Genomic DNA, 13259 nt, shown 5'->3' on the forward strand with positions numbered 1-13259 from the left:
CATTGGTCTAAAACACTTGAAGTACTAATGTATGTTTATTTAAACCATAAATCATTTGTAAATTTTTATCTGTACTATGTTTCTCAGGGAAAATTAGACTTAAATCTAAGACTTAATTTCATACATTTTTTGTAATATAAATAATGTGTTAGAATGCTATTTTATAATTGTTTCTCTTATTAATAGATTGCTATAAAATATACTTAATTGTTTCCTATTTTTAAAAATTAATATATTTATCATTGCAAAAGTATTAGTTCAGATTAAAAGGAGCCCATTTACCATAAAATGCTCAAAAATTTTTTTCAAAGTATTTTTGTGTATTTCTATTTTCAATGACTCGTTTCTATAAATGCACTAATCTATAAGTACAAAAATTAGTTTAATTTTTGTTAAAGATGAAAGATTTTCTCTTTTGAACTTGGTACCTTGTTATTGTAGCGCACAATGCAATGTTTGTGAGCTACCTTATTTTTCTACTATTTTAGAACAATGTTTTTATTTATTGTATGAAAGCACTGTTTTTATTTATTATATTTTGCTTTACATGAACAAAATTTGACAGCAACTTAGTTGAAAATGTTTTCTACAAAAAATTTTATATTCCACATTCATTATCAAATTAATTTTTAGATGATATTTGGGTTGAATCATTACTAACAGATAATCTATAAATGAATGAAAGAATTTGGGAAGAAATTTTTTTCTCTCTATATATTTTTACCTCTTTTTTTTTCATTTATGATTGTATGAGTTCTATTAGAACCATGAAATTTGAAAATTCATTAAAAGAAATTATTTTTACTCATTACTTTTGGTAAAAATATTTGTATTGCAACTGTGCAATGATTAGTAGTTCTTTTTATTCAATGGAAAATTATTTTATTAAATTATTCTTTGTGATAATTTTGAAATTTGATTACCAAAAACTAGGCTGTTTTTTCCAAAATTTGAATACCAAAACATTTACTTGAAAACATGGCTCAATTTTACAGTTCTTTTTTCTTAGTGTTGTATTATTTTGTATGTGACTTAACAGAACCTTTACTAAGTCATATTTCATTACACTATTAATTTCCCTATTTTTGTTAACAATGAAATAAACTGAATATTACACAAAAAAAGTTACTTTCATTATTGGCCTTTGATATTTCCTCATAATAATATATTTAAAATATTTTAGAAATATTGATATGATATTGCTCTACTATTTATATCGAACTATTAATTATTTTTCACATACAATTATCTTTTGATATCTGATTATTATAAGTGATTGAGAATTTGTTTTTCAGCTAGTTTTGAGTAGTCTGCTTTTACAACAATTGAATGCAAAATTCGGCATTATAAAAAATAAGGGGATGATTTTATTTAATCTATTGCTTTATTGCCCAATGTCTGATGATCTATCTCTAAAATTAGTATTTCAATCTTAATTCATTTGTTTCAATGTCCATTTTTCAATAAGATTTTTTTTAAATAAATTTTCTTTCAATCAGTGGTTTGCTAGTCAATTAATATATACATCAAGAATATCTTACTAAAATATATTTTGTAAACTCCATGATTCAACTAGTCAAATATTAACTTATTTGTTGTCTGGAATTTTGTATTGACATTGTATCAGTGCTGTGTTTTCCTTTCAATTTTAAATCCTTCATAATTTATGTACTCAAATATGAATAATTTTAAGTGTTATGTCTGGAGTATAAATTCCGTTAGTAAGGGTGTTTCTTAATAACTGCCCTTAATATATATTTTTTGAATCCTTCTCAGAAACGAAGTAAAATGTGTAGATATTATAGATAATAACTTCTTTGAAGAAGGAAAACTCATAATAACTTTCTGAATAAAAAAACAATAACGTGTGAAAACATAATGGCAATAATTTCAAACCATGAAAAACTGCAACACTGCAGCATTCTAATTCATGTTATGTTATTCTAAGTCATATTAATTCTATTAATTTTCAAATTGTTGCCATCCATATAATTAAATATTAATTAATGTAAGAGCTTGAAGCTGCTTATAGCCTAAAGGCCACAGGTTCCCTCCCTCTGGCATATAATTTTTCATTTTTCATCTATCTCATGTGGAAATATGATGCCAAATATACTTAATGTAGCCATTATTCCTCTTTTTTGTGCTCATATCAAAAAAACTTGATTGTAATTAATTTAAAATAGTTGCCAATACAGTTCAAATGGTGCTTTTTAATTATCCTCATTTACATGCATATGTACATATTTTTCAATAATTTGTTTCAATGAAATATGTTATTTCAGATTCACGCAATTTTTATATAAACAGCTAAAAAAATTTGCAATATGTTTTGCTAACCTTACTTTACTTGAACATTTGCACTTTTCTTTAAGGGTGGCATGAATTATATCACTTTATTTAGATCATGATTCAAAATGCAAAAATTATGGATTTAAATTTACTGATTTTTTTTTTTTTTNAGTTAATTTTTTTTTTTTTTTTTTGAAGTATTAAGTTTAGTTTAAAAATATTTTTATACAATATAGTTTATGAATACATTCCTTATGTTTTTATCTGGAGTGATAATAAAAGTGGTGTAAATTATGATTTGATGATCAAATTTTAGCAACAAATAATTAAAAAATGCAATGTGGATAAATGTGGCATTATTTTATTATTAGTGGCATTAAATTTAAACCTTAACTTCTGTAAATAATCATGTTACTCATGTAGTTAGCATGTAATTTAAGTATAATTTATAAAGGCGTAAAATTTAAATAAATATACTTGGATTTTATTTATTCTGTGGTTAGTTTATAATCTTATAACCATTTTACTTGAAATATTAAATTTCAAACTATAATATTATTTTTGAATTATATTCAGAATTTATTATCATATTATTTGAATTATGTATTATATTTGAGCTTTGATTGGAAAATGTAAAATGAAAAATTTCTGATTTAAATAATAAAAAAATTCGATTTAAGTATAATAAATCGATTTTTTAAAAAAAAATGATGATGCCTTACCTGGCAGTTCTAACTTGTTGCTTATTACATTTTACCGATAGAGCGTTGTCAATAAGTGTACTTAATGAACTAATGTTCAAGATATTAGTGCAGTAGAGCAGAAATGCATTTCAGATATTTATTTTTTTTTTTTTAAATTTTTTTTTAACAGAACACTTTTATGAAATATGTATGCACTATTTTTATCCTTATCACTGAATTCTATGAATAATTGAGGCTCTGTTGTATGTTCTTTGGCGGAGGGAATACTTTTAGTTAATTTTCTGAAAGAGGGTGCAATGATGAATTGGTTAATTATCTGATTAACGATTTTCTAATTATTGAATATCTTGAATTTTTTTTTTCGATAATGGAATCTCCAACTTATCCCTGTTTATAATATTTTTAATGTATTTGATAAGTGATATTTTAGTAATTTTAAAATTAACAATAAGCATTGTTATATTGAAGTCCAAAAAAAAAAAAAAAAACTATTTTTCATATACATAAATAGTGAATTGTACAGGATTTTTCCTTTTGTACATTAACTTGTGATATGTTTTAACTTTAGTCATTTTTTTATGGGCTAAATTTTGGCTATTAGTATATTAACATTTAAATAAGTAAATGAAGACGCCAATAATTTGTTTACAATTTTAGATTTAGTTTCTTAAGATTTAGTGTGATGAAATATAAATGTTTATGAATTTCGAATAAATTCGTGCAGGATCAGTTACCATTAAAAAAGATGAAGAAAGATAAATTGAATTGTAATTGAAAAATTGTTCTCTTAAAATAGAACAAAATGTTTTTGTTTTTTATTATTATATTTTTTATTATATTCATTTAAAATTCACTACAATGTTTTAAGAAATTTTATTTTTTAAGAAAAAAATGCCTATTGCTATAAAAAAAGTTTATTTAGCCCACATTATGTATGGAATAAGAGCATACCAAAGAAGATGGGACGCGCTGGCGTGTAATATGAATTATTTTCTGAAACTGTGAATTTTTGAGGAAAAGTTCCGTGTTTACAAAAATTTCTTGATTAAATCATTTATTTTTTAAATTAAAGAACTTTTAGTTCCTTTTTTTTTAAAAAAAGAATTGTTTAAAAGAATCTATTTTTCTTACAAATCCTGCATGAATTTTTTGTTATTCATAGCTACTGTACATACTTAAAAAATATTTTTACACTCAATGTTTTATGGGACCTTTCTTTCAATAATTAGCTACTATAATAGTGATTTTTGTTAATACAAATGTATATTTATCAGTGCTCCCATGTGTTTATTGAACAGGGAAGACCTGGAATTGTCAGGGAATTTTATTTTGACTCTAAAAATCAGAAAAATTGAAATTTTTTTACAAAAAACTGGAAAATTCCTATATGGAAAAGGAAAAATGACCAGACTTAGAATTGTCAGTAACAGTAATCAGTTAGTGAGATTTGATTTAAATAATTCTAACATTTATTAGAACTATTTGTTTTAAAAATTTCATATTTTAGTGAAATTTCCATGCTTCCATTCTTTTCTCACAAAATCTATGATAAATTTGACATTTCAAAAAAAATCAAAATTTTCAGAGGAAAAATTGCATGGTTTAGATAAAATATGGTCTGGATTTTCATTGAAATTTTCCTGATAAACCCGGGAAAGTCAGTCAATTTTTTCTCCCTGAAATTGAATGGGAACCTTGATTTATAAAAGACTTTTCAGTAAATTTTTATTGTATATGTGGTTTTGTGGTTTAAGGGTAGAAATAGACTTTTCATAATATTTTTAGGAAGGGTATATATCAATGTTAATATTTTGCAAAAATTTACATAATTTGCTCTAAATGATTTTATCTAGCAAGTCTAACAGAAATTTGCTTTTATCAAACCATTGTAATGTCACACATAAAGTACTTGTTTAAAAAACATTTGGCATTGATGTTGCATTCAGGCATAATTAGCAAATTTCAGTACTGTTAAGTGAACCGTCGTAGCATTTTTATCAGTGGCCATATTTTCAAAAATATTTAGCAATTTACCCTTTGACGCAGATGGGATATCATATTTGCCCTAAAATATAAAAATTCAAAAAAAGTAGTTAGACTTTTTTTTTCATTCATGTTCAAAAATTTATCAATAATTGATTTTGTACATTAAAGAAATTTCGGCAATAAATAACTGTTTCTCTTAGATATAAATAACTGCAAATGAGTGGAAATTTTAAAAATTATTGTTTGAAAGTGAACCGCATTTGGAAGATTTTACCTTAAATACATGTTTCATTTGCATTTCATAACCATAAATTATTAAAACGCTAAATATAAAGGTTTCAATTATTTTGATTTAAATTAATGCAAAACAATGAAAAGAGTATGAAAAATATATCTAATAAAAATTCTGCGTCAACAGGTTAAAAAACTGGTGATTTAAAAAAATGTAAGGTGTTTAGTTTTAAAAATTTCTCGCAGTATGATATAAAATGAAAAAAAGATTTAAGAAACAATCGTGAAATACAGTAGCGGTCAAAATATTATAAAATATTCGAAATAGTTTCCTATTTATAAAAAAAATTATAATAAAATACAAATGAGGGGCATTTTTGACGAAAAAATAAGTTACTTGCGTACAATTTTTTAAATCTCCGATTGTTATATTTAGTCTCCCAATGGCCGGTGTTGATCATTAATTTCGCCCAATACCATCACACACACCCATATATATATGTATGATTAATCTTGAGTAAGCTTTCGCTATAACAGTGACTGTTATTAGATAAACGAGGTGTTCATGGGCATGAATTTGAGGTATGGCAAGAGATCTGTAGGAACTGAAAGACAGAGATATGTGTGCGTTATATGATAAAATATCTCAAAACTTCTTTTTACACATATCTCTCATACTAACTCCATATCATCTGGAAGTTGATGTATTTTTTGACAATTTTTTTCTTCATCAACATGTAGTTGAAGTTAGAATAATTTCTTCTGTCATGTTTCCTTTTATGGGTGTTAAATTTTTTCTCCTCACTGCCTGAAGATAATTAAAATGTAATTTATAGAGAACAATGATATAGTATTGTTAGCATTTAATGCTATTTTGTTTGTCATACTTTCTGTTATACTATATTTAAAACAAAATTATTTAATCTTTGTTTTTTACTCTAATGTATATATATATATTTTATTGCTATCGTCTGTGATTATTGTATATGTATTAATCAGCATATACTATACATATTTATATGCTTTTTGTATTGTGGTTTGCCTTAATAAAAAATAAAATAAACAATGTGGTTATGAATGATTTTTTAGGAATAGTTCTTGCTAATTAAATAAACTTCAGTTTCATTATTGCTCTAAATAATTTTTGTATTATCCTAACAATTGTAAACTTCCCACAATAATTATTATTTTTAAGCATATATATGATAACCCCCACAGTATTTTTTCCCCCAATTTTTTTAATTTGTATCTACTTTTTGTTAATTTAATGTCTTATTTTTCATTTACTAACGATGAACGTGTCTTCATATTTTCACTGAGAAACACGATATTTTACTTCCATTACAAAAAATCGAACTCATTACCAAAGGGAACTCATTTACAAAATTACTTCCGCAGAAAACAATTTTGTTTAAATTTACAAGTTTTGTGGTACAAGGTCGAAAAAATATTTAACAAACTGCCTTATCGTGTATTAACATTTCCATTATGAAGCACGAGATTTGACCGAAACGCTTAAAATTCTCGATTCAAGTCGTTATTAAACTGAGTGACTAACTTCAAACAGAAACTACGCCTGTTGCTCCTAAAAGAAAAAAAAAAAGGTACAGTAGGGAACCGATTATCCGGAACGATCGGGACCATCGCTATTTCGGATAACTGGTTTTTCCGGTTTTCTAAATCGCTACAAAAAGCCGTTTATTTAAACCCAACTAAAAGATAAAAAAATTTTTGGAAATAATCTTAAAAAGAAGAAAAAACTGTAGTAATACACTAATGATTATTTCCAAAATGATGGTAAGGTGAACATCTTTCAAAAAAGTAAGAAAAATCCTAAAATCTTATGAGGAAAAAAACATTTTTTTAAAAAAATGGCGGGAAAATTTATTGAATTTCGTTCCGGTTTTTTTGGTTTTCCGGTTTTCTGATTTCCGGATAACGGGTTCTGTACTGTAGTTTCGAGGTGTAAGCGTTTGAAATTAATTTTTTATATGACCCTTAAGTGGATAGGCACGTTTTCATGGAAGAAAGCTAGTTTCAACTACCGTAATGAACAACTTATTCTCTCAAAACCAAAGAAACTTAACATTCAAAAAGTATGGGTTATACTTTGTGTTATGTATAATAGGCAAAGCAAAAAGAAATGTGAATAAAGCACAAATGAAAGTACAGAAATGGGCATACTATAGTTTCAGTTCCATGAGCAAGAACCTTCCTCAGTTTCTAAACAGCAGATGATGATTGAGAAAAGTGAAGAGACAAACGTGCAAAGTGGTTTAACCAATAAAGACTGAGAAACAAAATAATAAGTAAAAGGAAATAAGAAACAAAATACGAATTCCGCACCGACCACAGTGTTGACGTATAATAACCTCATTGGTAGACAGATTATGGGATAGAGTCCCTTTGCCGTCAGGCTAACCGTGGGAAATTTCCGTGGTTTACCTCTCCATGTTTCGAAATTGCGGTCTAGTTTCATCAAAAAGCCTTCCACGAAGGCAAATTTCTGACCCAATACTTGATCCAGGAATTCCCTTGTCTTCTGGATTAGGTTTAAATTTACAAGGCTACGGAGCTGAATATTAGTAATTCTAAATTGTACAATGCGCAAAGTAAATAGAAATGCGAGGATATTATCAAATGCTTTAAATTTTGTTAAGTGTTTAATGATCTCTTATTTCCTCTGAAATATAAAGGACAAACAAAATATGCTCTCTTTCATTGAATATTAATTCATGTTTCATAAGTGTACAGTGCGCAAAAAGAAAAAAAAACGCACCATTATTAATAACTTTCGATCGGATCTTCACGTTCTAGGACTCAATCGTAATGGCTATGTGGTGAGGCATGACTTCAAATATGCTAATTAATAAGTGCAAACAATATTTTACATTACGAAATCAGAGACAAATTCGTACTTTCTTTGAATAAACATTCGTTTTTTCTTACACGGATTTTGATTTCTGACCCCCAAAATATAGGGGGTAGCCGCAATCTGAGAAATGTCGTCCCAAATTTGAACCCCTTAATGTTAATTTTTCCTTTTGCGTATTTCCCTACATCTGGAAAATTTTTTAAGCTAATTGAAAAAAATTATGCACATATATAAAACTAAACCAGCCAAAGATAATTCCATGCAAAAAATAAACTTTAGTAAATATTTATTATTTTATTTAAGATAGGACAAAAAAAGTTTGAATTGTAAGGTATACAATTTTTTACATCGTTTCTAAAAATGTAACTTTACATGGCAAAGTACAAAATTGGCTAAATAGTTCCTGAAAAATTGAATTTTAAATAAGACACTTAAAATTCGACTTCTCATGAACTTTTTCTTCTTCTATGGCTAGCACTGAGCATTCGTTCTTCAGATGCCCAAAGTTTGCTCATTTAACGTTACCCAGTGGGCACCTGTGAAGTCATACTACCACAGATACCCATTTATAGGGTGGCCCACATTCACACAACAGAGAGACACAGAGAAAATATCCATGCCCTGAGCGGGATTCGAACACGCAACCATTGGCTTCACAGTCGGGCACGCTGACCGCTCGGCCACCTGGCTATTCGTCCGATTTGGTTCGTATTTTTTGCCCCATTACACATTAAGCAATTATCCCCATCTTGTACGTAATTGAGCATAAACTTTTAAAAAAAATTTTTAATATGCTTTTTAATGTTACTTTAGAACGCAGCATCTCAAAGAAAACAAAATTCATTAAAATATAAGCTTTTAAAGCTATTAGAATAATTTCTTAAATAAATTAAAAGATTGTCACCTGTGTTGCGAATTCAATTTGATAAAAAGAACGTAGCCCTGGTCTTTTAGAATACGCTCATTTGCTGTTTTTTTTGTAAATTTAATTTTATAAATAAATAATGAAATATACTATTCAAATAAAAAATAATATTTATTAAAAAAATTAATATTTGAAATAAAATCTATTAAAATTTAATTTTAAAAAATGTAATATTTTGTTAAAATTGTAAATTTTATTTCACATATAAGAAAGAAGAAAAAAGTTTCAGTTAACAATTTTTTAATTATCGTTCAACAATATCAATGGAATGTTCCGGAAATGTGTGAAAACTTTGCAAGTTAATTCTATGAACTGCGCATAAATATCTGCTGAGGATAAATTAGGAGAAACATCAGTGTTCGTATTACCGGGCAGGGCCACTGAACCTTAAATTAACATTGATGTAGGGCATACCGGGCAAATGTATACCAGACAGCGGCACTTAACTAGACCTTGTATATATTTTGGACATTTACCAAAGCGACTGTCAATATTCACCGGTGGAGTTCAATAACCAACGATTTCGTCATTCACTGTATATATATATCCCAAATTCCTTATTTTGAAGGGATGAACTTCTAAAAACATGTTTCTTTAGGGATGAACTTCTAAAAACAAACGCAAGCTGATGATAAAAAGCCAACGGGAATGGCAACAAACAATTAAAATAAAATTAAAATATTAATTGTTTTAGCTTAGGTAATTGTGTCGACATGGTCAGTATATGTCTTTCAGTTATGATTTCGTAGTGAAGATTAATATTAATTTATTGATCATTTAATTCTTATTTCATCCGGTACGAAGAACGGGTATTCAGATAGTAGTTAATAAGAAAAAAATAGACAAAAACATAATGATTTGGTTTTTAATAGTATCTTTCAACAGATTGAATCATAAATACAATATATAAAGTTCCAAGTAAATTGCAAAAAGTACAGCAGAATAAAAATTAAAAACATGAAATTAGAGTTGGTAGCTCAGTTTCACAATGAAGTAGTCAAAACCTTGCATAAAGTTCAATTGTAGGAAATATATAAAAATAGATGAAAATAGATCACAAACACAAGTAGTGATGATTCATGTATCAAAGAATCATCCGTTTTTTTGACTTCAATATATTCACAGTTAAAACTTCTCAAAGAAAATGCATATTCTGAAGTCCATTTCGCAAATCGCAGCCTGTACAAAAAGATAATAATAATCGCCGCATATCACAGATAGTAAGGAACATTTCATGCTTTATACAGTTGTCAGTCTTTCTGCCTGAATGAAAGACTGCATCTCTTCTGGTTTATCATTCATCACTTTCTCCACCACCGGAATCGGGACATGAACTGAAATATAAAATTACGTCAGATTGATATTTCACACCCATTGGTCGGAAGAAATTTTGTTATAAAACACAAACATTTTATTACACAAACACAAACGGCACTTCCGTATGCATGCAATTTCTTCAATAAAAAATGTTTTCTTCCGTATATTTGTGCAAATTGCTATAAACCAGGGGTCCCCAACCATATGCCCGCTGGCACCATGGCACCCGTCGATCGGTCTTGATGCGCCCGCTGCTTGTGCCCAACGATAAAATATTTCAGTTTTCCATTTTCCCATAAAATGCTATGTAATTTTTTTTTCTTTTTCAATGATAAACACAACCAAAATAGAAATCGCCAGCTATATAGCTGACTTCTATACTGAGTATATACTTCGTATGTTTTGCAAGCAATTTAGTAATCATTTATTTTACACAAGAATATTAATACTAATTATACTCATATATTGAATTAATTTTTAAAATTAATCTTTTGTGTGCATTATATGCAGTGTGTATTATTACCTATGTCTACCAACTACAAATTTATCTTGAAAAAATAAGTGGTGCCCGCCATTCGACCGATATTCCAGTATTTATTCTTAGGTACAAAAAGGTTGGGGACTTCTGCTATAAACCCTTTCTCTGAATTGAGAAATAAATCGCTAAAGCTACTCAGAACATGGTCAAATTTACCATGTTTCTGGTTCTATGGGAACAACAAGATTTAGTAATGATTTTTATATACTTGACAATAAAATATGGTGTTATAACGTGTGTTAAAATTTAGTAATTTTATCATGATTCCTTAAAGCCTGGCCTAAAAACCATTTATTTGATTAAATTTACATTTCAGTTTTACTTTTTGCTACTAATTGTGTGGTAATATGAACTATAATCTTACAAACCATAACTTCTGGTACCTTATGAACAGAAAAATTGCCAAATAAAGGGTTTAAATATCTCATGTTTTGATTTTATTTTTGGAATTATGTTGTTGTTTTTTTAAACCAGAAATGTCTTAACCAGTGGTTGGAAAAACTACATTAGTCTTATAGTTTTCTACAAATGCTTATAACAAATGCAAATATATTACAATGCAAATATAAATGTAAATAACTACAACTACTTTGCTTTAAATGTTGCGACTGCAAACTACATTGGAGTTGTAATAACTTCTTCACTATTTTAAAGAAGGCGAACTTTTCTAGAGAACTTAATTTACACCTATGCTCAAAATAGTTTTGAATAAGAAGTTGGCTTGCATTAAATATAAGGAAACAATTAAGAAATATTTATTCATGTTTACAAAGAGCGAGTTTGTTATTCTTAAACATTTTTTTTTTCGAATTTGTTTATCTAACCTTCAACTTTTTTATGCCTTTTCCGACAGCGAATATTTAATTTAACAAGTGCGAAAATATCAAATACGAAATTATCAGTTTTTTTTTATTGTTTAATGCTGTTTTATTTCCTCTAAGAAATTAAGTACATCGAGAATACGTTCCGTTTCTTTAAAATAACATCAATGTTTAACGAGTGTACATTCGCACATGAAAGTGTGATCAAAGCGATTAATTTTCTATTTTTCGTAATGGCTAGTTTAAATAATAGTTTTAGGTGGTTTTAGATATGTAATTTCTGTTAAAGCTTAGCTGCAGCCACAGGGTCATTGTCATTGCATCATTGACTGACCAGCGCAGATTTATACCCATCAAATTCGAAAAATTAGTTGCTTTAGAACCGTGTTTCTCTTTAACTAACGTTAAAAGTAGTTACCAGGAATCGCTATAAACTACAGGTTTTTTGTATAGCTCTACTCAATATACTACTCTTTTAAAAAGGTAGCAGAATACACTACAAACTGCGAAAAAAGTTAGCTATTACAGTAGTTTCACTACTTCCAGAGCGCTACTTGCGACCACTGTTCACGCCTAAAGGTTTAATTTTGCATGAAAGCATAACAAAATGAAACATTTTGTTTTGCTTTCATGCAAATTACTTCGAACATTAATTTCACATGTTCTTCAACCTTACATAATTCTAAATTAATACGACACAGCGAGAAAAAGAACAGAGAAAGGATATTCTGAGTTAACTATTCTGTGTATGGCATTTTTAATTCGAATTTTTGATTTCATTTGAATAAAAGATATTACTTAATTTTTAGCTATCCTTCCCTAATTATCCACAAGAAGAGCATTAAATGAGCAGGAACTAACTATTACCGATAAGGCACTTGAGCATTTTTAATTAATATAAAATATTATTATTTCATTCCTTTTCTTATATCTAATTACATTTTTTTTAAGAAAATTCTAAAAAATGCAATTACTTATAAGAGTTTATGCTTTTTTTTGTCCATTGAAATGAAATTAATCATAACTAACTGAAATTAAATTTCACTTAATGCTTTTCTTTAAAATAATGTTTGTTATTTTTTTTACTAATATATTTTATATTTTAAGCTTATTCGAGATCGACGTCGACTTTTATCTTTTGAGTTTTGTCTCTTATCAGGACTGAAACAATATATGTTTTGTTACAAACTAAGGCAAACGACGTTAAAGAGCACAAAAATATTTATAAAATACCGACAGCTGTAAATACAGACAGGGTAAATATAACGCTGTTTTCTCTCATTTCTTTCTGTTGCACTGATGAAGGTTGCCCTTTGAGCATCCGAAACAGCTGCCTGTATTTTATAAATATTTTTGTGCTCTTTAACGTTGTTTGCCTTAGTTTATATTTTAGCACAAAGGTCACCCACTTGTGTATATATGTTTTGTTAATTGAATTACTATTAATTCCTACTAATCCATTCAGGTATCCTGCCATAAGTAAACAGTTGAAGATCTATTATTATTATTATTATTATTATTATCTATAAATTCTTTAGCTTTACATGTATTTTTATTTCTTGGTAAAGGA

At 27.6% G+C, this 13259-nt stretch overlaps 1 protein-coding gene across 2 annotated transcripts in view; it reads right to left on the reverse strand.

Annotated features, from left to right (window-relative positions):
* Nucleotides 1-9864: 9864 nt before the first annotated feature.
* Nucleotides 9865-13259, reverse strand: part of LOC107436095 (ileal sodium/bile acid cotransporter) — a 46105-nt gene continuing 42710 nt past the window's right edge. For both annotated transcript variants that reach the window (XM_043051433.2, XM_043051429.2), the window contains exon 7: nucleotides 9865-10347. In XM_043051433.2, coding sequence (XP_042907367.1) covers nucleotides 10253-10347 — 95 coding nt within the window. In that variant the 3' untranslated portion in view covers nucleotides 9865-10252. The remainder of the gene's footprint in view (nucleotides 10348-13259) is intronic.

Source organism: Parasteatoda tepidariorum, chromosome 2 (assembly GCF_043381705.1).
Source record: "Parasteatoda tepidariorum isolate YZ-2023 chromosome 2, CAS_Ptep_4.0, whole genome shotgun sequence".
In the NCBI taxonomy this organism is placed as follows: Eukaryota; Metazoa; Arthropoda; class Arachnida; order Araneae; family Theridiidae; genus Parasteatoda; species Parasteatoda tepidariorum.